At 35.2% G+C, this 24488-nt stretch overlaps 1 protein-coding gene across 3 annotated transcripts in view; it reads right to left on the bottom strand.

Moving 5' to 3' along the window:
* The window catches only part of LOC118189103 (uncharacterized), a 142359-nt gene that overhangs the window by 59944 nt on the left and 57927 nt on the right, over positions 1-24488 (bottom strand). For all 3 annotated transcript variants that reach the window (XM_085810328.1, XM_085810329.1, XM_085810330.1), the window contains exons 9-10: positions 24079-24162; positions 16693-16781 (exon numbers count right to left, since the gene is read on the bottom strand). In XM_085810328.1, coding sequence (XP_085666454.1) covers positions 16693-16781; positions 24079-24162 — 173 coding nt within the window. The remainder of the gene's footprint in view (positions 1-16692; positions 16782-24078; positions 24163-24488) is intronic.

The raw sequence follows: 24488 nt of genomic DNA, 5'->3' as shown, positions 1-24488 counted from the left end.
GCGTTTATAAAGGAGAAAAAAATTACATTTTCATTTAAAATGACGAAAATGATCAGACTTATATTTTTATCTGATATTAAATAAATTAAAATTCTGCAAAAGTTCCAACATTTTGGTTGTTTTATTAACTTAAATGAGGAAGATATTAAGCTAGTTAATGAATATTATTGCAATTAAAGTCAAACTAAGTGTAATTGGAAATAAATTTTAGTTCTTTTTCAATAATAACATCTAAATTAATGATGCTTTATTTATTACAAGTATATGGCCTATGACAACATATGGTTTATACAACTGTAGGTTTTATAAGGCCAAGTTTTCATGTTGCCTCTTTCTGGTGAGTATTGAAAAAAATATAGTTTTTATCTACTATTTTTAGTCCAAGGGAGCGTTAGCCAAGAAGCGCTATTAGTCTCGAAACAGCATTTTGCTTCGGTTCACTATAAATGCTCGTTTCACTTTCAAATTACTACTAACAAATATTATAGCCCAGCATTACAATTAATGAAATTGAATAACGAAGAATCTGCATGAATGTATGTATATTTCTCATACTGTTAATAAACAGCGGGACAGAAATTATCAAAGTTTGAATATTGTAGTCCTCCACCCAAAAATCGGCACCTGGAAGCTGGCATTTGGAATTTCGAATTTGTTTTATTGTTTATTTCATATTTTTTAAAACTTTAGCAAATTTTTGAGTAAGAAACTCAACAATTTCAAAGCAACCAAGGGCAACATTGTAGGAAATAAAACATTTCTATCTCCAGCAGCAAGTTTATCTTTCGGAAGTTCTAAAGTTTCGGAAGTGTACTAAATCTGAATCTCTCTCTTCTACTTAGATAATTCGTGAGTCCTATTTGTCAAAGAGTGAACATGGTTTGTTATTTGTTGGGCAGATTAATTGCTTAGCTCAAAATACCTGCGGGTTATCTGTCTTAGAAGGAAGTCTTTTATGGATAAATTTCTAAAAGAGAGTTAGTTGTTTACATTTTCGATACAAAATACTACGACAAAGACACATAAATAACCTAAAACCGTGATTCAAATGCATAATAAGCAAATGAAAAGCATGCTTCATATTTATGATACTCAAAGAAAAATCCTTGGACATTCGTCTCATGCTTTCCGTTTGTTTATTTGAGAATGATAAAACACACTCAACGTTCTTAATACTGTCAATGGAGCAAAAAATTAACTGGAGTAGACAGCATATCGGCCAGATTGCCTTGTTCATCGAACCATCCTAAAACTTGGGCTATGAACTGGCCACTAAAATTTGATGAAGCACGAAAAGAAACTATTTCTACCATAGGGAAGCTGTTCTTTCCGATATAGGATATATGAGTATTATTGCGAAACGCTCGACTGCGGTAAGATAGGTTCCCTGCAAAGCGGGTTCTGGGTTGCCAGAAAATGGCAAGGAAAGTTATGGTTGCCAAATTTGACGCGAAATCTCCCATCTGCCGACATTTAGAGACACATTTGAAGATATCCCAAAGATTTAGTGAGCACATTCTAGAACGGTTTTTCCAGATTGTTCTCGAAGGCAGGTCAAAAGCTATAAACTCCCAGCCTGTACGCGGAGCAGCATTTTTATCGTGAATAGTCTCTTGAGAGTTTTGAGTTCAGAGATCAGCTTAAGAGTGATCGACCTTATCGGGAGCTGAACTTTAGTGCTTTCCCGTATTGCCATTAATCACTCCAAATCCACGAACCCGTAGAACGCAACAACTGGTGTCAGATTTGAGATATGAGATTCAATGCCGATAATCCGCCTGCAGGAGAAAGCCATGGCGCAGAAAATGTAGGCTTTGATGGACTTGTTACCCGAGACGAAAGGCAGACATGAAGAGATGAAAGCCGTACGAGAAGCGATGAAAGCCGGACAAAAAAATCTGCAAGAGAAATTCCAACAGGTAGAAGTGGAGTAAAATAAGGTTAAAAACGATATCACGGAACTTAAGAAACTGGAGCAAAAATAGAAGATGTGGAAGAAAGATTTTAAGAAAAATTGAGAAAGTTCTGGAAAGAAGCAGATGTTTTGAAAGAAACCCCGACTGAGCCCAAGAACGAACCCGAAGAAGGTTTCTCCCATACGGTAATCAAACCAAGCACATACAATGGAAATTCATCACTGAGTGTATATAAGACCAAGCTTTCGATTGTGGCGGAAATATATCGGACTCCAATATAAGAGCATCGCAGTTGACTGCATCATTCCGAGGCGATGCTGCAGATATCTTAGGAGTGCTCCCTGAAGACCAGATTTCAATCTTCAGTGTCCTCTCGAATGCGCTGGAAGTGAGTTTCGGGGAAGACTGCGTAAAGGATTGTAACCGCCTGCAGTTGAAAACTCGCCAGCAGAAAATCACGAAAAGCCTTCAAAAACTAGGGGTTGATATCGAGAGTTTGACGTATCAAGCATATCCGGACTATCCACCTGATATCCGCGAAAATCTGGCCCTGATGCATTTCGTCAATCCAATCAAGAATGCAGAAATTCAGAAGGCTCTCAAACTGTCGTGTCTGAAAGACCTAAAATCTGCGTTGGTCTACGTCAGGAAGTTCGAGTTGAAGATCGCCTTCTTATAGAGCTACTCAAATAGAAGTTCCAAAATTTGATGTCGGAAAACTGAGAGAAGAAATAGGAGGGACTCAGAAAGCCGAATAAAAGCAATACTGGAAACAAAACAATGAAGTGCTGGAACTGCAGACTGGAAGGACATTTCCGCAGGAATTGTCACGTGAACAGAAACCGAGAGAACCAAGAAACCTGAACCCAAAAACACGTAAAACAATACAGGGGATCTGAAATGCGGCAATCTCACGGACCATAGGTTGCCAGGCAGAGATGCAGCCCCTTTGAAAGTTCTACAGATATCTTTAATGAACGGCGGAGATAATGGATTGTTCGTCTAAGGATACGTGAATAAGCATCCTTCTGAGATAATCACTGATGCGCCAAATGTAATGGTTATTAGAACAGGTGTAGCTTGGAAATTGAACTAAACTTTGAGTTGGACTTCACCCTGTGTCACTCTACAAGCAGTGATAGGTGATAAGATTCCGATTGAAGGTAAAATTAACATCACCATTACCTGCTGAAATGAGACCTACCAGCACTTGGTTTTGGTCGCTAGTATCAAGGACGAATTAATATTCGGACTGGACGTTTTTGCGGAAGTACGAATTTACCCTGGACTTAGGACGAAACGAAATGCACTTTGCAAAGGAAGATATAATTATTTATGAAATTAAAAACAGCATTCATTCCAGGTTTGAAATGAAAAATAACATTCATTCAGCTCATCAAGTAACAACAAAAACAGATCTTACTATTCATTCGACTTATATGCTTACATGCTAACAACATGCCACTTATATGCTAACAACATGCTTTACATAGTGAAATACACATACAATGGATAAACAGCTCAGAATTATGAAACACCATTGACATGCCATGAAAAATTCCCCTGCGAATGTTTCAGACAAATGTTAGCAGATATTGGGGAAGTGCCTGAAAAAGGTCACTCTGCCTAGCTTATAAGAAAATACACTCTACAACAAAAACTCGACGGATCAAGAAGGAATCATTCGATTGCTTTGAAATTTACTATGTCTTGACCATATGTTTAAATGATTAAAATTTGATGTCTAATGAATGAATATTGCGATCTCCAGCGCATCCGCAGTTCTTGAACTGTCCTCAAAAATTTCTCTTTTATTGCGACTTAGGATATTTTTGAAAGACTGAAAAATTTCCTCGCCACAGGATCAAGCTCATTACGAGCAACTGTCAGAGTTTGAAAGAGGACGTATCATTGGATTGAAAGAGGGAGGTTGAGCAAAATGAGTCAAAGAGATGCGGCGTTTAAAAGATGCTGGCAAGAATGGGTGGACAACGGCAGATTTCAGCGTCATAATGGTACCTAGGGCCACAACCTAGAGCCAGAGCAGATCGGGAGGACAGAGGGACTGTCAGATCGGGGGGACAGAGGGACTGTCACAGAGGCGGATTCATCGCTGTCAACCAGTAGACGTGCCAACCGCACACGAGTATCAGCCATGACCATTCACAGACGGCTGATAGAGCGAAATTCTACGCTCGTTCCGACCGTAACGTCACCTGCCACTCACGCCTGCACACTGCCGAGCCAAATTACAGTGGTGCTTGGCTCGATCAGGTTAGAATGATGCTGACGTATGGTCTTTAGCGAAGAATCCCGCTTCTAGCTGTGTCGTCACGATGATCGAAGACGTGTCTGGAGACGACCAGAGCAACCTGTCGATCCTGCTATCACAATTGCACGCCACACAGGCCCTCAACCAGCAGTTGAAGTCTGGGATGCCATTTTCCATGAGAGCCGGGACCCTTTGGTCGTCATTTGAGGCACACTTACAGCACAGCGGTACGTCGACGACATTCTGAGACCTGATTTGCTACTGTTTCGTTTACAGTACCCTGGCCTTATTTTTCAGGAAAATAATGCCAGAACACATATGCACGTGCTGCTATGAACTATCTTTCAGCTTATCAAACACTTCCTTGGACAGTAAGATCTCTCTTCCATCGAGCATGTCTGGGATATGATGGGAAGGGAATACTGCATCTACCAGGGAATGTTGATGACATAACCCGACACTTGGAGGAAATTTGGCAAGAAATGCCGTTGCCAACCATCCAGGAGCTTTATCTGTCTATGCTACGCCGTATGGCAGCTTGCATCCAGGCTAGTAATGGGTTGTTGAGCTCGTCATTTTATAACTAGGAAACTCTGAAATAAATCATTTAAATGTTCTGAAATTTTAACAATTTTCTATTCTGTATATAATCATCCTATCCAGCAATTTTTGTCTCCATCAGACAACTCCTTCTTGGCGCGTCGATTTTTTTTTTTTTTTTTTTGTTATAGAGTGTATATTAGGACTGTCTTCCAAAAAAGGAAAATGCATTTGTGGAGGATTTTCAAAAGAAGCGGACTCATTCCTTTACACATCAGAAGAACAACGAAAACACCTTTGCGCACCTTTGCAGGTAAATACACTCTCACAGCTTTATTGAATTCTCAATGGAAAACCGCTGCTGCTACATCTAATAATATCTTTTCATTTGCCAAAAAGCAGTATTTATACTTTAAAACTCTTACTCAGAATAACAGCACTACTTTTTTATGCTATTTTCGCATTTCTGTAATGTATGATCTTAAATTTTAATACTGTTTTACTAAGGGAATTTCCTTACACAGGGTTGCCACTCGAACAGGAGAATGAAATTTTTTCAGGTTTCCCAGGTGCGTCCGGTCCTTAGAAAATTCCGGTCTATCCGCTTTCGCTGTGTTGAGAGTAAAATTAATAACAATACAGCTTGAAAACACAAAAATTTGCCAATTACAAATTGTCGCGAAAGATTCGCTCTTGGGGAACGGATCGAGCCAGTGCCTCCTATATTATAAAGCCAACGGACAGGTTGTGGAAACAAGTGTAACATCAAAGTTAGTAGGCTCACGTGATGTTCTCGAGGTTTGGATTCTCAAATTTGAAGCCATTGTTTTGCGGTGTACATAGAGTGGAATGTTAGTACGTGCTGTCGAGGAGAAGAAATACTTGGTAAGTTCGTATTTTATTGTAATGTAACTTTATACTTTGTTCATTGAAATAAACTCTTGCTATTACAAATGTTGAATTAAATTAATGCCAGAATTTACTTAATATATATTTTTTTAAATGCTTCACTGAGGTTTTAATTTTATGTGTGCAGTATCTAATGTTACGTATATTTTTTTATAAAAGTTGTGAGGTTTACCACCGTATATTTGCAGTCAAAAGTGAGTAACCTTAAGCACTAGTTTGCGAATAATTGCTGAAGTTCGTGTGACAAGAAACAACAAGGTGGAAGGGTAACTAACCCTTTATTATTCCAATAAGATTTAACAAAACTCCGTCTTGGAGTGTACAATAAAAGTCGACATTTGGGCTTGAACTTAAGAGTTTAGAAAATAAACTAAAACTAAGATTAACTAAAGAGATTTAGCCGAAACTATCAAGATTCTAATCGAGTTGGCCCCTTATATCTATTTTACTACGAAGCTTATCAAGGGCCTGAGTACGACCGAGCGTAATAACAGCTTTGAGAGAGAGTAGCCAAAAGGCAGGCGCGCGCAAATCAGGAACTCTTATTCTCTCTAACTCAGCAACTGACTGACTGATAACTTATAGCCAGAATACCACTGAGATCCGTAGTTTATCTGGCTCAATCAAATTTATGCCGGATGGGCACAATAACATAGAACTATCTTCACATAATGTCCGCAGTAAGGAGGAGAAAGACGGATAAAGAATAGGTTGACCAGCAACGCAAGAGCTCACAAGCAAGTAACCGGCCCGGTAAAGGCGTGACTAAGTGGGAGTCATAAAATGAGTGTAGAATGTGAATAAAACTAGAGAATTTAAGAAATACACAGTACAATAAATAAGTAAGATACAAAATTAAGAATGCTAATAAACACATTGGGTACATTATTTACAGGTGGGCACTAGGTGGGAAAGTTCGGGTCCCTGATAAGGTGGGCCGCAAGTGGGCGCAGTTTGGAGTCCTCATTCAATATTTCGTAGGTAAAGATATCAAAATTTCTCATATGGTCACAGTTCAGAGCTTTCGTGAAGAATTTCCTGTTGATCTTATTCATGTGCTCTTCTAGAGTGTCCAGTTTTAAGTCACAGTGCAGTGTAGCATTGCTCACAAAAAAGTGAGCATGGGTGATAAGCCTTAAGACTTTGTTTTGCATGATTTGAAGTCTTTTTATATCCTCCTTGGTAGCTGTGCACCAGGCCGGCGACGCATAAGTCATCAATGGCCTAATTCCCGTGATATAAACTAGCCTCTTTTTCCTGAGGTCTAAGCTAGAATAATTACCCAATATAAGGATGAGACTATTTACAATAGTGAAAATTTTTCTTCTGACCTCTGTTATATGATCTCCCTATTTTAATCTTTCATTTAGCATTACTCCTAAATATTTCGCCTTACTAACTCTAGGAATCTCTTCAGAGAATAAGAAGAGCTTGTTGTTAATAGTCAACTGTGTATTTTAACTCCTTATCAATAATAATTGCGACTTGCTGGCATTAATAGCAATTCTCCAAGTCGTACACCACTTTTCTACCACTGGTAGAAGCTCCTGTAATTTCTTGATTGCATGGTGTGCGTTTGCGGACTTTACGGCTAATGCCGTATCGTCCGCATAGCACCCAAGAAAGTAATTTCTGCCAATGTGAACCCTAGGGAAGTCATGAACGTAAAATAAATACAGGACAGGCCCTAAAATGGACCCCTGTGGGACGCCTGCATTCATGGTGCGTAAACTGGAGATGTCCTTTCCAATAGCCACAGTGAATTTCCTATTAGTGATGAAAGACATAATTAGCTGAATCAGCTCTCTATCCATAGGGAGATTTATAAGTTTATAAATAAGCCCCTCATGCCAGACGCGGTCGAATGCCTTCGCCACGTCTAGCATGAGTAAGGCGAAATTTTGTTTCTTGTGAAGCGCATCCCCACAAAACTCGACGAGCCGAACCAGCTGCTTCGTTGTTGAAAGCTTTCTCCGGAAACCAAATTGTTCCGGAGGCAGTAATTCAATATAGTTTTTCAATCTGCTGTAGATTAATCTCTCAAAGACCTTTCCTAGTCCCGGAAGCAAGCTAATGGGCCTATACCCATCTGGCTTAGTGTTATCCTTGCCGGGCTTAGGCAATAAAATAACTTTTGCGATTTTCCATTTTGTGGGAAAATAGCATTGACTAAGACACGCATTGATAATACTCGTGAATTTTGTCACGACATTGCAGGGCAGATTTCTAAGTGCGTGATTATTAATACCGTCTATGCCAGGGGCCTTTTTGACTTTAAGCTTCTTTGTGATTTCTTTGATCTCACTGGGGGTAGCAGTGGCCATGTACCTCTTAGCAGTGTGGGCATTAAGCCAATCCCTAACAAACTAGCATGCCTCATTGACAAAATTAATGTCCATGGGCGTCATGTTAGGTCTGAACTGCTCTTCTAAATGGTCCGCAAGGACCGTCGATTTGTCTTTATTGTTGAGAGCAACAGAGTTTTCAGTATAAATCGGCTTATTGCATGTACGCTGCCTTTTCAAGTTACGCATGAACGTCCAGAGACTGCCATCATTCGGACTAAGATTCTGAATTTTTTCCTCCCATACATCTCTCTTATGCTCATCTATTTTCTTTTTAATTAATTTATTTAATTTGTTCATATCTCTTTTAACGCGAGGGCTCCATGTAAGGTGCCACGCTTTCCTCATCCTATTCCGGTCCTTAATCATCTCTAATTTCCTGTGGCAGAATGCCAGCGTTATTATTTCTTCTCACGTGTCTAGAGGCATTTTCAATAGCATTATTGATTGAATCAGTGAGGGTATCAACTGCATCATCTATATCTTTCCGCGAGTTCAGAGTATCAAAGATGGGCGGATTCTGACTGAGAAACTTCTGGAACTTATTCCAGTCAGTCGTGCGGATCATTTCATTTTCTGCCTCTTTAGTAGTGCCTAGGTAAGCAATGACCGGTATATGGTCAGAGCTCAATTCGTGCTTTACTTCAGTATAAATAGGGATTGAAGTATTTGTCAGAAGAATATCAAGAAGGTCTGCATTTCTTGGGTTCTGTGGTCTATACGTATACTCCTCAGTAACATGCAAGGCAACTGGGTGATTATTTATAAATTCATAGAGGACCTTACCATTTTGGTTAGTTTTACGGCACCCCCACTCGGAGTGCTTTGCGTTGAGATCACCCGTTAGGATATACTTATTAGTGTCAGAGAGAAGTTTGGAAAGAACACTTTCCGTCAGTAGTTTCCTTCTAACTCAGCAAGTAGAACTTCGCGGTTTAAATACCGCTCCTCCTCATTAAGTATTCACAGTTATTCCAAAAATGCGTTCTGGCCGGAAGTAGTAAGTTGCAGTTAAGAATTTGACAGGAAAGGAACTTTAACTTAAAATTTAACTGTTCATAAAATTAACATGATCCTTAGAAAGAAATTAACATAATCCTTTATTATTTCATTACAGTTTTACAAATTTTTAACCTAATGTAATTCAAAATAAACCTATACAATAAATCTAAATTAATAATTACATGTATCAGTTAACAAACGTACGTACGCTGATATGTGAGTGTGTAGTATAAATGAGAGTAAATGTGAGTGCGTAGCGTAATGAGTGTAAGTATAAGTGAAAATGGCAAAATTCTAAGTTATGTGATCAAAGCATTCAGTATTTGAAGAACAGATTTTTTATTTTTTTTATTGTGAGTTTAATTTATATATTAACTTGTCACTAATGAAAGATGTATTTTATGTGGTTTCTAAATTTATACTGTGTATTTGCATACAAAGTATTTAAATATTAGACTAAATAGAGCGGTAAATTCATCTTAACACCCCATAAATAGTGTTTAGTTTACCAAACAAAGTCTTTCTTCAGATTTCAAGCATATATTTTACTGTTCAATATTCTAAACATAAATAACCTGAAGTTTGATATTACAAGGGTTGGACAAAAATATGGAAACACCTTAAAAAAAAAACATGTTTCTTTGCTTAATATGGTGTAGGAAACCCGTTGGCATCCAAAACAGCTTGCAGTCTCTCGGAATGAATAAATACAGTTCCTGTATGTTTGCCAAGGGAATATTATACCATTCTTCCTGCAAAACTTCAGTGGCAAGTTCAGATAACGATGTTGGCGGTGGATAACGAGAACGCACTTTCCGTTCCAATGTAGACCACAAAGGTTCGATAATATTTAGGTCTGGTGACTGTGGTGGCCAGGGGAGATGGGACAACTCATCGTCGTGCTCAGAAAACCAGTCCTGGACAATGTGAGCTGTGTGAACAAGGGCTTTGTCGTCTTGGAAGACACCATCACCATCGGGCAACAAAGTTTGTACCATGGGATGAACTTGATCGGCCAAAATGTTCACATAAGTCTTGGCAGTCATGTGCCCTGACACAGTTATCATGGGGCTAACAGAGAACCACGATGTGGCTGCCCAAACCATAACAGAACCCCCGTCATGTTTCACTCTTGGCAACAAGCAGTCTGTATTATAGGCTTGAGATGGCGTTCTCCAGACGTAAACTCGGCCAGAAGTGGGAAACAATGTGAAAGAAGACTCGTCTGACCATATTACTCGTTTCCACTGCTCTATAGTCCAGGCTTTATGACTTAAAAACCACCTTTTCTTGTTACGGGCATTAGCATCACTGATGAGTGGCTTCTCAATTGCAGCACGGCCAGCAATTCCCTGTTTATGAAGCTCCCTTCTAATTGTTTTGGTACTCACAGGGTTCGGTAACACAACCTTCATTTCAGCAGTAAGTTTTGCAGCTGTGGTCTTCTTATTTTTCGTCACAATTGCCCTTAATGATCGTCTGTCACGATCACTCAGGACACACTTTCGTCCGCGCTGTGATTTAGCAGATGATGTTTTTCCGGTTTTCAAATATGCGGAATAAATCTTCGATACAGTACCTCTTGAAACACTAAACACCTCGGCTACATTGCTTACGGAAGCACCTACCATACGTGCTCCAACAATTTGTCCACTTTCGAAGTCTGTTAACTCTGACATAATGCAATGACAACCTCACATAACAGTACTCCGACAACAACTGAACTGTTTAGCACATTTACGAAGTTGTATTGGTGGCGTCAGTAGTCAAAAACGCCAGCGCCACCTACATAGTTCATTAAAATCAGTCTTTCTTTTCAAACATGCATTTCACAAGGTGTTTCCATATTTTTGTCCATCCACTGTATTTTCATTTGATTATTTCAGCATGTTTTATATATTAAAATTATCTTCATTGATGCGAGTAATAATTTTAGTATAATAAGAGATATCTTTATAGAAGCTTAGGTGTTCTTCAGATACGAATTTCTTGAAGTCTCGTTCACTCAAATTTTTGAATGGCATTTGAAATTCTCCACCGTTCTTATTGATTTATGGTGTATCGAAGTTCAAATGTATAATTATGCAATGTTTTGAATGTGCAAATTTAAATTGTTATAACATTTAGTATTTATATAACTGATTTTTGTACTGTTTTTACAGAAAATATGCCCTTTAAATTTCTGCGTAACTGGTTGTTGGGAAAATGTTAAAGGTACTGAAAAGGTGCATACATTTTTCTTTCCCAAAAACAGTGCTCTTAGAGATAGGTGACTAAGAAATATATACCTAGGAAGGACTTCTCAGTAATTCCATATTCTCGGGTAGGTGTCTCAGAGCTTTGCTTTCGCCTAATTAATTTATTAAGATTCAATAAATTGTTGGTAGAATACTCCTACTCTGGTATGGAAACTTTCTACAAGCTATAATTTTTACCTCCCGCCAACAGGTATAAATAGGTTTCAGTCTATAGCTTTCTATTTGTTGAATCAACAAATTACATTTCATTTACAAACAGTCAAGGGGAAATGATACTTCGAAGCTCGTTGCTGTATAAGCCATAGAATAGGCGGGAGGTCGTATGGTGGCAAGATCAGATTTTTTATAAGTAGTATTAACTGATCCTTAAATATTTGAAAAAAAAATTAATTTGCGTATATGCATTTAAAATTTAACCTGCCCAAAGCATTTAGATTTTGAATGTTTTTATTTATAAAAAGTGATACAATCTTGCTTTACAGTTTGTTGTTTTAAGAAGTTAGTTACATGATGTCTCCCTTTTACTTAACAGGTGTGCCATAAACATTTTCAACCTGATGACCTCATCTGGGAAGCATCAGCTTTCGATGAAAAAAATGGGAAAATCATTAAAGCTTCACTGAAAAGACCAAAAGTTAAAGGAAACTCCATCCCGAAATTGAAATGTGACAGAGCCATATCGACTAGCATAACCAGACTTAGGACACATCACTTAAAAGGAATGAGGAATTCTGCAGATGGACAGCGTAGTTACACCAACATTTGTCCTCACTGCCCAGATGACATTGCACTGTCTCGCCATCCCATCTTCAGCTGCCCAGCAATCCAGGTCAGACTGTTTGACATCGGCATTGAAGACCCAGTGGACCTACTTTATACTGATAGAGCTGCCGAGGTTGCAAAAGCTGACTTTGACAGCTTCGAAGCTATATAATTGCACTCTGTCATAGACACGACATCATCATCACAGAAAGTGTGATTCTACCGCCATATTCAGTTTGTAGAGAATTTATGTTTGTGGATTAAAGCCAGATGCTGAGAAAAAGGGGTAAGTTGCCTTTGAAATTCTACTAACTATTAGCTATTGCACTGAGTAAATTTTGAATTTGTTCATAATTTGTAATTATTGATAAGAGCAGAAAGTACGGCTACGAAACTTAAAGATGTCTCTAAAAAGAGAACTAAAAATTCTTTGATTATCATAGTGCAATCATTTAGTGTGGAGATAGAATAATGGTTTCAGAATCTAGAAATTTATACTTAAAGAAAGATAACTAATACACTCCTTCGATTTGCTGATAATACTTTCTATAAAATAGTTGAATAATCATAAAGAACTTCAAGTCAATGAAAATGTTTTGACCACTTTTATTACATATATATGTCTCTATAACAGAACTGTAAATATACATTATGTAATGATTCGTGCTTTTGCTTGAAATCAATCCCGCTATATACATAATGCTAATCAGGATATTTTGGTACATATGGACGTACGTAGAGGTCGTTAAAGTTAATCTAAATAGCCCGTAAATTTTGCATGAAAACAAACAATGGGCGTATGAATTTATACATGAATGTACTCACTAGAACCTTGTGTATGTATATTATGAAACTTGAGTATTTATGTAGGCCGTACATCTTGATCAGTCACAGTAATTAAAGCGTCAAATTTTCACGCTCAGGTTTTCCGTCTGCGAGGATGACCATACACTGGAAGGCATTTACTTAAGTGTTAAGTTAGTGGTCGCCCCTGTTGGCGCACAGCCACCTTAAATTAAAACAACCACTAAGCTATTATTTCATAGTGAATTTTATTTTATATGATTTTTTATTCGTTTTTTTTTTTCACTTCTGATCTTTCTCAGTGACAAAACTTACATGAGATGAAAATGATTAACAAATAAACTTATAGAAATTTTTAACGCTGTCAAATCTTTAAATAAGGAACTAACGCATGTACAATATAGAATAACAATGCAGTCAAAACAAAGCAGGTACTCTATTTTATATTTATTTATTACATTTCTTCGCATAGATACTTTTAAGCTGCATGTTCATTATTCATTTTATTGCATATTATGCGTGCGTATATCTCTACATGTACATAAACATTGCAAGTTCATGTAATATTTATGTAGTTTCATGCTAAGTTTAGCTTTAGAACATATGTATATATGTCATTTTAAAAAAATTCTATGAGCAAACCAAAGATCTACTCTGTAACACATGTGCACTGCGAAAAAAAAAAAAAAAAAAAAAAAAAAAAAAAAAAAGGCAGTCCTATATATCCCGTTCTACTCGGACGATTGACGAAATTCAAATTGCGTTTTTCATGTTTCATTAAGCGCGACTTATTGTTCTAATCTAAGTATTTTGACGAAAAATCGGACTTTTTTTTAAAAATGACATGCCAATTTTTTTCCATATTTCGATTCTAGGTCTCAAATTATGCCCAAGTATTAAATTTTGTAAAATTTGGTGCCAAATGTGCGGAGAAATTCAAAAATTTATTTTGGCACATTTCTGTCAGTTTGCGCCAAGAATTAAGATTTAATTCACTTGGCGAAATTCTTAATATATAGCAACCTATTTTCTTTTCTTTTTTACTTCCTTGTACGAAGTAAAAAGGAAGTATTCGCGAAAAGTTGCAGGCATCATATCTCAACACAAATATCCATTTTCACCGCTATCGACTGCAATTTAACGATGCTTTTAATTGACATTTGTACGTAAGGAGAGAATAAAGGACTCTTTTCCCCCCAAAAAATTGTAAAACTAATTTAAAATGAATTCTAAGGATAATTTTTCGTGTGTACGTATACGTACGTACGTATGTATCTCGCATAACTCAAAAACGAGTAGCCTCAGAATGTTGAAATTTTGTATATAGGACTGCTATAACATGTAGATGTGAACCTCGTATTTTGGTTGCAATCGGCGGCACTAAAAGTATAGTGTTTGTGTTTAATAAGTGTTTAAGATTTTACTTCATAATTTTCAATACAGACATTTTGAGTTTTAATGTATTTTTGCTTTTTCGCGAAGTGAGAACTGAATTAATTGAATGAATTAATGTGTAATTAATGTGAGAAATACTGAATCGTCTGCGAAAAACTTTTTTTGTTGTTGTTGTTGTTCTTTGCTTAATTTCTTTTATACATCGTTATAGACTAATTATGGTATTTGAATAGAAAATGTGGCAACGATTAGATAATTCTTAAGATGATATGAATTTTGTGCATTCTGAGTTAAAAAATGATTGAAATGTAGCGCTGTTAAGTAAACCTAGGGCCAGAGTGTCGCTATGGTAAACAAATATAGTGAATTTTAAAGAGTGCATTTATTCTATTGTGGTTTATGCGCTATCGACCAAGTAGATTTAATGGTAAACAAATACAGTGAATTTTAACGAGTGCATTTATTCTATTGTGGCTTATGCGCTATCGATGAAGTATATTTAATTCAATCCAATAAGTTTAAATGAAATGCAAGAAAAAAATGCATATAATTTAATATTCCGATATATAATGAGGAAGTCATGTGGTGTACACATCAGATTTTTTTCTTTGTAAAGCAGGACCGGAAAAAAGTCAGCATTCATACTTTTAAGTAATTTTAACGAAGTGCACGAACCACATTCGGCGTTATTATCGTTTATAACAAATATGCCAAATTTCAAAATGCGCCAGTATGTAAATTCCCGTACAACTTAGGAAATTCTGAATTGAAATTGTAATTTTTTCTAGGTATGCTTAGAAATATATCTACTTTAAGATGATGGTAAAAATTTTACAGATTATAACTCAAATTATTTTTGAAAAAAATTATAAAAATTATTAAAATTAGAAATTTTAAAAACAAATCGTAAAAATTGGGCGAATTTTATTTGAATTGAATCTAAATTTCGAAAGGGGAAAGGAGGAATTGTTAGCATAAATTTAGGTATTTTGCATAATGAAACTCGAAAGGCATACGAAACGAACGTGCGCCAAGGTATATATTGGCGAGAGAAAGTAAAGCTCGTGTGCAATGCAGTATATTTGATTTTCACCCTAGCTACTTGTACCTGGCCACAGGTCTAATCCAGTAGTACTTTCTTCTCTTTAAGGTACGATGGCAAAGTATGTTCCTGTTTATTTTTCTTATTGCCTAATATAGGTAAGCCTGATGATATTTAGTACTGATGATGATTATATGTAAGTTATTCTTTTCAATACTTCAGAATTTTAATGTCCGTGAACATTATTACTTTTGTTATGCTTAAGTTAAGCAGAATTATCCTATTTTATTAAATAAAGAATTCGTAGTTAATCTTTTGACTTATGATTCTTTAATTCTGTGCTTGAGGAAACGTACTCATTACGCCTTCAGTGCTAATGCACAACCAACAGGAATAACAAAAATTTAATAAAAAAGAGATAATAAATACATATCAAATGCAATTAACATTGAGGGGTTAAAATTTTGAGAGATAATTTTTTAAAAACTACCTACCTGTACGATTTTTTTTAAACTTGGCAGTCTGATATAAATTGAGTCGTAGAATAGAAACGTGAAAAACAGCGGCCCAATAGAACGGGAAACTGTCTTTTTTTTTTTTTTTTTTTTTTTGGTGAGCGATTTACAATTGTAACCAATGTTAAAAAATATCTGTTGCGGGAAACTTATGCTCAAAATACATAAATACCTGAAGCAGCAGTCCTTAAGCCCCTAGGAAGTATTTCTGTGTATAGAACAGCTGGTTGGACATACACCTACCTTACCTATGTTAGACATCAAGTGTCCCAGCCCCTCATGACCAGGCACCAGCTTTGGGTTAGCGGTTAAGATTCTCCTATTTACGATGATATTCAGGGCGGCATTTTATTATTAATTGTCTCTGCTGATAGCATGTGGAAATCCTCTCCTTTTAATAAAAGTTCATCTAGTGGAATAAGTTTAATTAAAGAAATATATTAATTTGAGTGTGGTTGTGAATGAAGGTAATTTTCATTGTTGAGCTATGAGTATAAATTTTTTAATTTTCATGTCCTTTATTACTCCTACTGAAGCAACTGTTAAAAAATCTGTAAATCATGACTGTCGGGACCATAGAATTGTTTTTTCATCCATATGTATTCTTCCAATTCTGTATGCTTCTTCACTTTGTTTCTTGACGTATTTGTCACCAAAAACCTTAAGTATCAGACTACTGATACTTTTACCCGAAAAATATAATTTACAGTTTACTGGAAAAGGTTATTACACAGATTTTATTCTTTTATTATCATAGTACAATCACTTATTGGTCATTTTCATGTATTTAATGGTTTGAGAAATAAAAAATAAAAAAGAATTGTTATTTATCTTTTGAGAAGTTCCAACTTTCAGTCCGCTTACATTTTGGTTTACCGCGTGTTTTTCTGTCGCATTTTTTGTCCGCATTTAAGACATAAAATAACAATTACCATCAAAATCCACATGCCAAGCATATAGTATAAGATTAGGAATTCGTTGCTTTCTGGTGCAGCAATTTGAATGTCTAAAATATTGGAACCTGGGGAAAAAAAAAAAAAAAAGTTAAAGTACATAATTAGAAATAATGAAAGTCGAAAACCGACATGAACATTCGCAAACACTTCAAAACCAATAAAAATCCATGCCTGTATGTTTTTTATGTGAGGCTTAATCCTTTCCGTCAATAATTTCAAAGCTTTGACAACAAGTACATCCATGGCTTGTGATATTTTGTCAAATTAGTCAACTTTCTCACAGATCTTAAACTGAATTCCTCCGGCTGCACATGTACTTAAATATCAACTTTCTAGAAACTAATTGCTCCTTTTCCCACCGCAGTCTAAATCCGTTACAGCTAAGTTTTAGAGATAAATTATACAGTGGGTAAAAAAAGTATTTGCACGCATACATTTTTGTTTACAATTTATAAGAAAATGCATTAAGAAATACCAAAATTGGCATTTAAAAAATAGAATAAGCTTATTCATTTAAATTAATTACAAAAAATACAATAATATTAATAAAAAAAAATTTTTGCAACAATATTAAAATAGCTTATGTCAAAAAAGTATTTGCACACTCAACTCATCTTTAGCAAATTTGCATTTTTATGCTATTATTTGACAGTCATCCCGCAGTATATAGCATACGTAAGACGACTATAAAAGGAGGTGTTGTCGAAACGTTATCAGTTGATTGTCGATTTCAAATTGTAATGGCACCCAAGAAATCTGAACTGCCGATTTCGTTACGAGAAAAATTTTTTTCTCTACGTGAAAATACTAGACCGTCAATCTCGGAACGCCTGCTATTGTTAGCTGGGCGAGTTCAATATAAGCAGGTTAGAGGAATAGAAAGGAAAGGTTCTGTAATGGTTTCCAACGGAAATAATTAGATCATGGAACTAGGGAAAAAAGGGATATGCTCGCTGACTTATTCCCGAACCGTGGAAAAAGTTTCACTTATTTTTATGCTCCATGTTTTATTGGACATTTTGTTTAAGGACAGATTATTTTTTATCAATTTATGAAACAAAAAAAAAAAAAAATATTTCGTAGAGAAATACGTGTTTGCAATGTAAAATTTTATGCTTATTTAAAATCTGCTTAAAGGCATAACGTTTTGGCGAAATTACATAATTTTGCTTATTCCAACTAAATTTAATATTTATTAGAACTCCATTACGGTAAAGTAACAGAGTATTACATGAAGTTACAATAGGTAACTGTAAAGTTTTTATTTACTTAAGGTATTGTAGAAAATTGTAACTGTAAAAAAAAAGGGGCAGACAATCAATAAGAATAATAAATACACTTACTAACGAAACGCTAGCTACCCTCACAACGCAGGAGCCCGTTCATAGTAGGCGCTCAATCCCGGAACGACTGAAATTCCCTATACTCAAAATCCCTTTTCTTTTCTCCTCTTAGCTCATCCCTACTTTCACGTACCATACCTACAAATCTTGGACTATTCCAGCAAACAATAGAATTCGTTCCGGGATTGAGCGCCTACTCGTGAAAATGGCCTAAGTTATCGAGAAATAGGTAAAAATGTAAATGTTTGCTTCTCTACTGTTCGGTATGTCATAAAACGTCATAAAGAAAGAGGATCTACATCAAATAACTTGCGCTCTGGACGTCCAAAGAAACTTTCACTGCGAATGAAGCGAAAAATCATAAGAGAAGCATCAAAAATCCATTTTTTAGTGCAATTACTTTAGCCAATGATGTCGCTTCAACATCTGGAGTTCAAATCTGTGCCCAAAGTGTTCGAAATGTCCTGCACGATGCACACATTTATGGGAGATCTCCAAGGGAAAAACCTCTCATAAGTGAACGAAATAGACTGAACAGACTTGAATTCGCTAAGGAATATATCAATAAGCTAATTGATTTCTGCAAAAATGTCATATTCTCCGACGAGAGTAAGTTCAATATCTTTAAATCAGATGGCAGAAAATTAGTTTGGAGATTACCTTGTACTGCTTTTCATACCAAAAATGTGTTACCTAAGTTAAACATGGAGGAGGTTCTGTTATGATTTGGGGGTGCATAGCTAGCAAAGGAGTTGGTAATTTGTGTTTCATTGATGGGAATATAACAGCTCGAACTTATATTGATGTGTTGCGACATAACTTGCCACAAAGTGCAATAAAATTGGGTATCAGTAATTCGTACTATTTTCAGCAAGACAATGATCTCAAGCACACTGCCGGTATAACACGTATGTGGTTGCTTTATAATGTACCCAGAAAACTTTCCACTCCACCACAATCACCAGACTTAAATCCTTTGGACAATTTGTGGAATTCTTTGGATTTAAAAATAAGAAAAAGGAAGATTTCAAGCTTAAACAAGCCCTTATTGAAGAGTGGTCGAATACTGACCCCACTGTTACAAAAATTTAATTAAATCAATGCCAGCAAGATTACAAGCAGTAATAGATGCTAAAGGAATGCATACTAAATATTAGTTATTTGAAATTTGCTTATACCGTATTTATACGAATCTAATGCGCATCCCCATTTTAAAACTTTAAATAATAAAAAAAATTGTTTGTCGGCGAATGTAATGCGCATCAATGGTATGAGGAATTTATTGAATCTTATTTTATACAACAATGGATTTGCATATAAACTATCAATCAATGGTATGATAATTTTATTTAAATTTAGATACCATATTTTATACAACAATGGATTTATACATAAAGTAACAGAACATAGAATTAACCTATTAGTGGGCTATTGTTATGTGAAACAATCATTGTTAATTACCACTACCGTATATACGGTACATATCGTAAAGTATGAACATGAAATAAATGGTAACATTTCTATCTAGCTAACAGTTTCTACAATCAGTGATTAATAGTAAACGTCTTTATTCACTATTTTCATGATAACTTTTTTAGTCCCCTTCTCCGTAATGGTGTAGTTACGAGGCATATCAAACCAAATTGGCGTCTCGTCAGCGTTGCTAATTTGCCCCATTGAAAAATTCTTTTCCTTCCGAAGTGTGATGACATACCGCTAAAATGTTAGTAGTTTTCCCTTAAAATCTGCAGGAAGCTTTTGGCATATTGTTGTACGGCGTCTTAGAAATAAGCCCATCCGCTTCATAAACCGATCCACCCATCGACGGCTAGTTTTAAACTCTCGTTTCGGTATTCCAAAAACTTCAGCCTCCTCTTTTGCTTTATTTCTTATAGTGTCGCTAGTCACAGGTTGTCCGTTCTTCCTCCTTTCACGTACAAATTCCAAAACTTTTTCTTCAATTTTAGGGTCTCTTCCTTTGCGAGGGCCAGTGAATTTCTTTCTACTAGTTTTAGTTGCAAACAGTGCCAATTTCTGTTGCCGCCACAAGCGAACATTGCTCTCAGCTACGTTGAACTCTCTCCCAGCCTTTCTATTGCCATTTCTTTCAGGATAAAAAATTACTTTACGTTTGAAAGTAGCGTCATATGACATTCTTCTCTGCTTGCCCTCCATTTCGTGACTACGTACTCTGCAGTATGCAATAATGTGTCAACGATAAATGTAACGGTAAATGTAGTCGAGAAATACAGTAATCCATTGTTACGATTTAAATTCGGTTGACGTCATCGGCGAACTTTGCACTCGAATCTAATGCGCACCCCAATTTTGAGTACTACATTTGGCCAAAAAAGATGCGCATTAGATTCGCGTAAATACGGTATATTTTATTTCTTTTGTATTTATGCAAGTGTGCAAATACTTTTTTGATACGAGATATTTTAATTTTGTTACAAAAAAGCATTGTTATTTATATTGTTGTAATTTTTCTGTTTGTTTTGGATGATTAAACTTATTCTGATTTCGCAATACCCATTTTTTTATTTCTTAATGCTTCTTTTTATGAATTGCAAACATAAATGTAGGTGTGCAAATACTTTTTTTACCCACAGTAATTATAACCAGAGCGCACTATAAAACTCAATGAGAGAATCTCTGGAACAGAAAATTCTTTTGTTTTCATAACATTTTATAATATGTAGTACCTAGTATTTAATAAATAAAACTGAAGGACCCAGTATTTAATAAATAAAACTAAAAAATTGATACTAACCTCTAAACGCATGGTTATATTTTTCTGAAAAATAAATCCTTGGATTGAACTTGGAACATTAAAGGCAAGAAAAACCTCAAATCCCAAAAAATATATGAAAATGGTATATTTCGAGCTCCCGAAAATACTTTTGGCCATGCCGATCATCAGCTGGTTTGGTCTAGCCAGTTTCAGTTCACCATGGTTAATAGTAGTTTGGGAAGCCGAAAATTAAGAGCTTACATAGTGAAATACTAAGATAAACAGCTCAGACTTGTGCAATACTAGTGACGTACTACGAAAAATATCACCTGAGAACATTTCATACAAATGTTACCAGCTGTTGGGGAAAGGCCTAAAAAAGTTTACTTTGCCTAGATTACCAGAAAACATATTAGGTCTGTCTGCCAAAAAGGATAATGCCTTTGTGGAGGATTTTTGAAAGAAACTGACTCAGTAATTTACACATGAGAAAAATAACGAAAACACCTCTGCAACTGGTTCATTTACTCGGGCATTTCAGTTTGTGTATACGGCAAGCTAATCCGCTCCGACAGCTATATTGAATACTCAATGAAAAATCATCGCTGCTACATCTAATAATATCTTTTCATTTGCGAAAAAACGATATTTATACTTTAACACGCCTACCCAGACAATTTCTGCTGTTTTCGCGTTTCAATAAGTTATGATCCCAAATTTTAATACTGCTTTACCAAGGAAATTTCCTTACACAGGGTTGCCACTCAAACAGAAAAATGAAATTTTTCCAGGTTTTCCATGTGCGTTTTTAGGAAATTCCAGTCTATCCGCGTAGTGTGCGTTGGCTGTGGTGAGAGGTAAATAAATAACGGTACATCTTGTAGACACAAAAATTTGCCAAATACATATGACTTAAACACACACATATATATGTCTCTCTCTATATATGTGTAATGTATAACCCCCAAAGCATTACTGCTACAACTATAATAGGAGTTGTTTTCTCCACTGAAGACTGAGATTAGAATCTGCCCAATCTGTAGCAAAAAACTTTTTTTTTTTTTTTTGCAGGCATTTTGCAGCTAAACGAAAGAAAGAAATCTATTTAATTAATTATTTAATAATCTATTTTAAAATAAATTTAGGTAATCATATTTATTTAGGAGCATACATAAGCAAAAAATATGTGCATTAACTTTCGAGGTAGTGTGCCACCATTCTGCTAGAATGAGTTTCAGGATTATGCCAGAGAATATTGCCTGATATTTAAAGGTATTATTAAGTAATAATAAATAATTTAGAGGGAAGAATACAAATTAAATGGTACGAATAAAGTTTATTACTTAAAAATTGAATTACAATAAATCAAAGATATTGGGGAATATAGTTGTATTAAATAGTTAGCCTACATGACTGATTACTATTTTTTTTTTTTTTTTATTTTACTGCAAAATGAGAAGTAAGGCAGTTATTAAAAAGAAAAAAATATTTAAAAGATTTTGGGGTAAAATCCTAGTGTACACTATGACCTTGGCTCAATTTTGAAAATGGTCACCAACATCAAATTGATCCGTATAGTACTCATTATAAACGTCGCCAAATCCCGTACGCACAGTATACCAACAGATCTTGTTAACGGATTCGAGATGTTAAGCTGATTTTGTTTTATACCAGAATGGAAAGATATTTTCTTTAGTTCAACATGGGTTGCACAAGCGCATACGAATCTCTCGATTCCCGATGTTTCTCGAAACCAAAGTTACTGGAAACTTGCTTTGCCTTTCTAAGGGACAATTTGCTCCGAGCTGCGAAAATTGGCTCTACACCAGATGTCAATTTGGAGCTCATACAATACATAGTTCTCCAAGAAAGTGATGATTTTCAATAATGTGCGCACTGACCCAAATTCAGCCCCAAAATAATTCACATTTTGTTGCAAAACAACCCTGTAGCTTAGCAATGACATATCTATCGAACATACGATGGCATTCATGCGACGCTACGATTATTTTTTATAGGTATTTAACGGTTATTCGCAATATTTTGTGAAACTGAACATTTCAAATGCATTTTCCGAATGTATAACACTATTAGCCTAAGTTGGCGTTATCCCAGAAGAACTAATAGTCTCAAAACGGCATTTTGCGCCGAAACGCTTTAAATGTCCGAATAACTTTTTTTAAATTTTTGCCACCAAATATTATTGTCCTGTACTATATTTAAAGGAACTAAATAATGAAGAATCTAGAAAAATGTATGTATGTTTCTTTCATTGTAAATGAATAATGGTACCTAGAGACTATAAATTTTGAATAACATTGTCCTCCACCTGAATTTGCACGAATTTGGAATTTGGAATATGTTTTATTGTCTATTTTATAGATCGTAAAATTTTAACGAAATTTTGATTAAAAACTCATCAATTTCAAAGCAAGCAATGGCAACACTGATTTAATAGATCATTTTTATCTGCAGTGCTCAAAACTATCTATTGGAAATTTTAAAAATATACTGTTTTCAAATATTCTGTAATTGTGTTGTTGAATTGAACTTTATGTGTCGTTAGACAAGAATGTGATATTTAATGTAAAACAGACACACAAAGCTTTAATAATAAAAAGACAAAAAAAAAAAAAAAAAAAAAAAAAAGAATGTAAAACCCACTTGCTAAGACTAACTGAACAATGATATGATGAACTGAGAAACAATTGAAAAAAAAATAATGGAAAATTTTATTCCAACGCTTAATGCTTCATCGTGAATTCTAAATGTACGCTGCTCATAAATTTTTTAAAATTTTGCTATCGAATTGTATTTGGCGTAAATGCCAAGGAAATGAGGCCTAATAATAAAGCTAAAATGACATAAGGCTCAAAAATGGTAAAAAAAAAAATAAAAATAGTGGTTTAATTTTTAATAAAAAATTGGTTTAGCAGGAGTGAGTGTAACAGCAGAGTCTTAAACTGCGTAAAAAAATCCGTAACAAAACCCTTTTGCGTGACGGTTAAAATCTCAAGTTTCAGATTTATTTAAATTTTTTAAAATTTAATTCATCTTGATGCAAGAGAAGATATAATCCTTTAGCTATACATGAAGTATATTAAAAATTTGAGCCTTTATAAAGTGCACAGCAGCTATCTTATAATTACTACAAAGCAAATGACAAATGAAGCCCGTATCCTCATAAATATAGCTGATCATTTTAACTTTCCAAAACTATAAAACGTACGAAACTAAAGAAGATATTAATTGCGTTATTATCAATAGAAGTTATGAATACTTTACCTGTCTCATTCATTCCGTCCATGATCATTACAGAAATGTTCGTGATACTGAAATCATCAATTGAGCTGAGGCTCGAACCGAAACCTTGGGGAAAGAAAAAATTATAAAAACATAATAATTACAATTTCGAATTGGATTCTTTTAAATTAAGGTGCATAATACAATATATTTTATCTTTCACTTTCTGATCAGTAACAACTAAAATGTGAAATGAAGATTTTTCTTTATTTATTACAGAATATTTAGCGTTTCGGGGGGGGGGACAAGTAAGAATTAAAAGAATTATTAAATTCCCTTTTTTTTTTATTATTTTTAAAAGTATTAACCTGACAAGTTGGAATGATGCCTATCAGATAAATACATTTAAAATCAAGTCGTTTAAGAAAAAAAATACTTTCCCCATCAAAGAT

This window comes from Stegodyphus dumicola, chromosome 2 (assembly GCF_044657685.1).
Source record: "Stegodyphus dumicola isolate Sdum_Otavi_A_Nest chromosome 2, ASM4465768v1".
NCBI classification, from domain to species: Eukaryota; Metazoa; Arthropoda; class Arachnida; order Araneae; family Eresidae; genus Stegodyphus; species Stegodyphus dumicola.
Note: the sequence above shows the minus strand (reverse complement) of the source record. Positions and strands in the feature narration are given on the sequence as shown.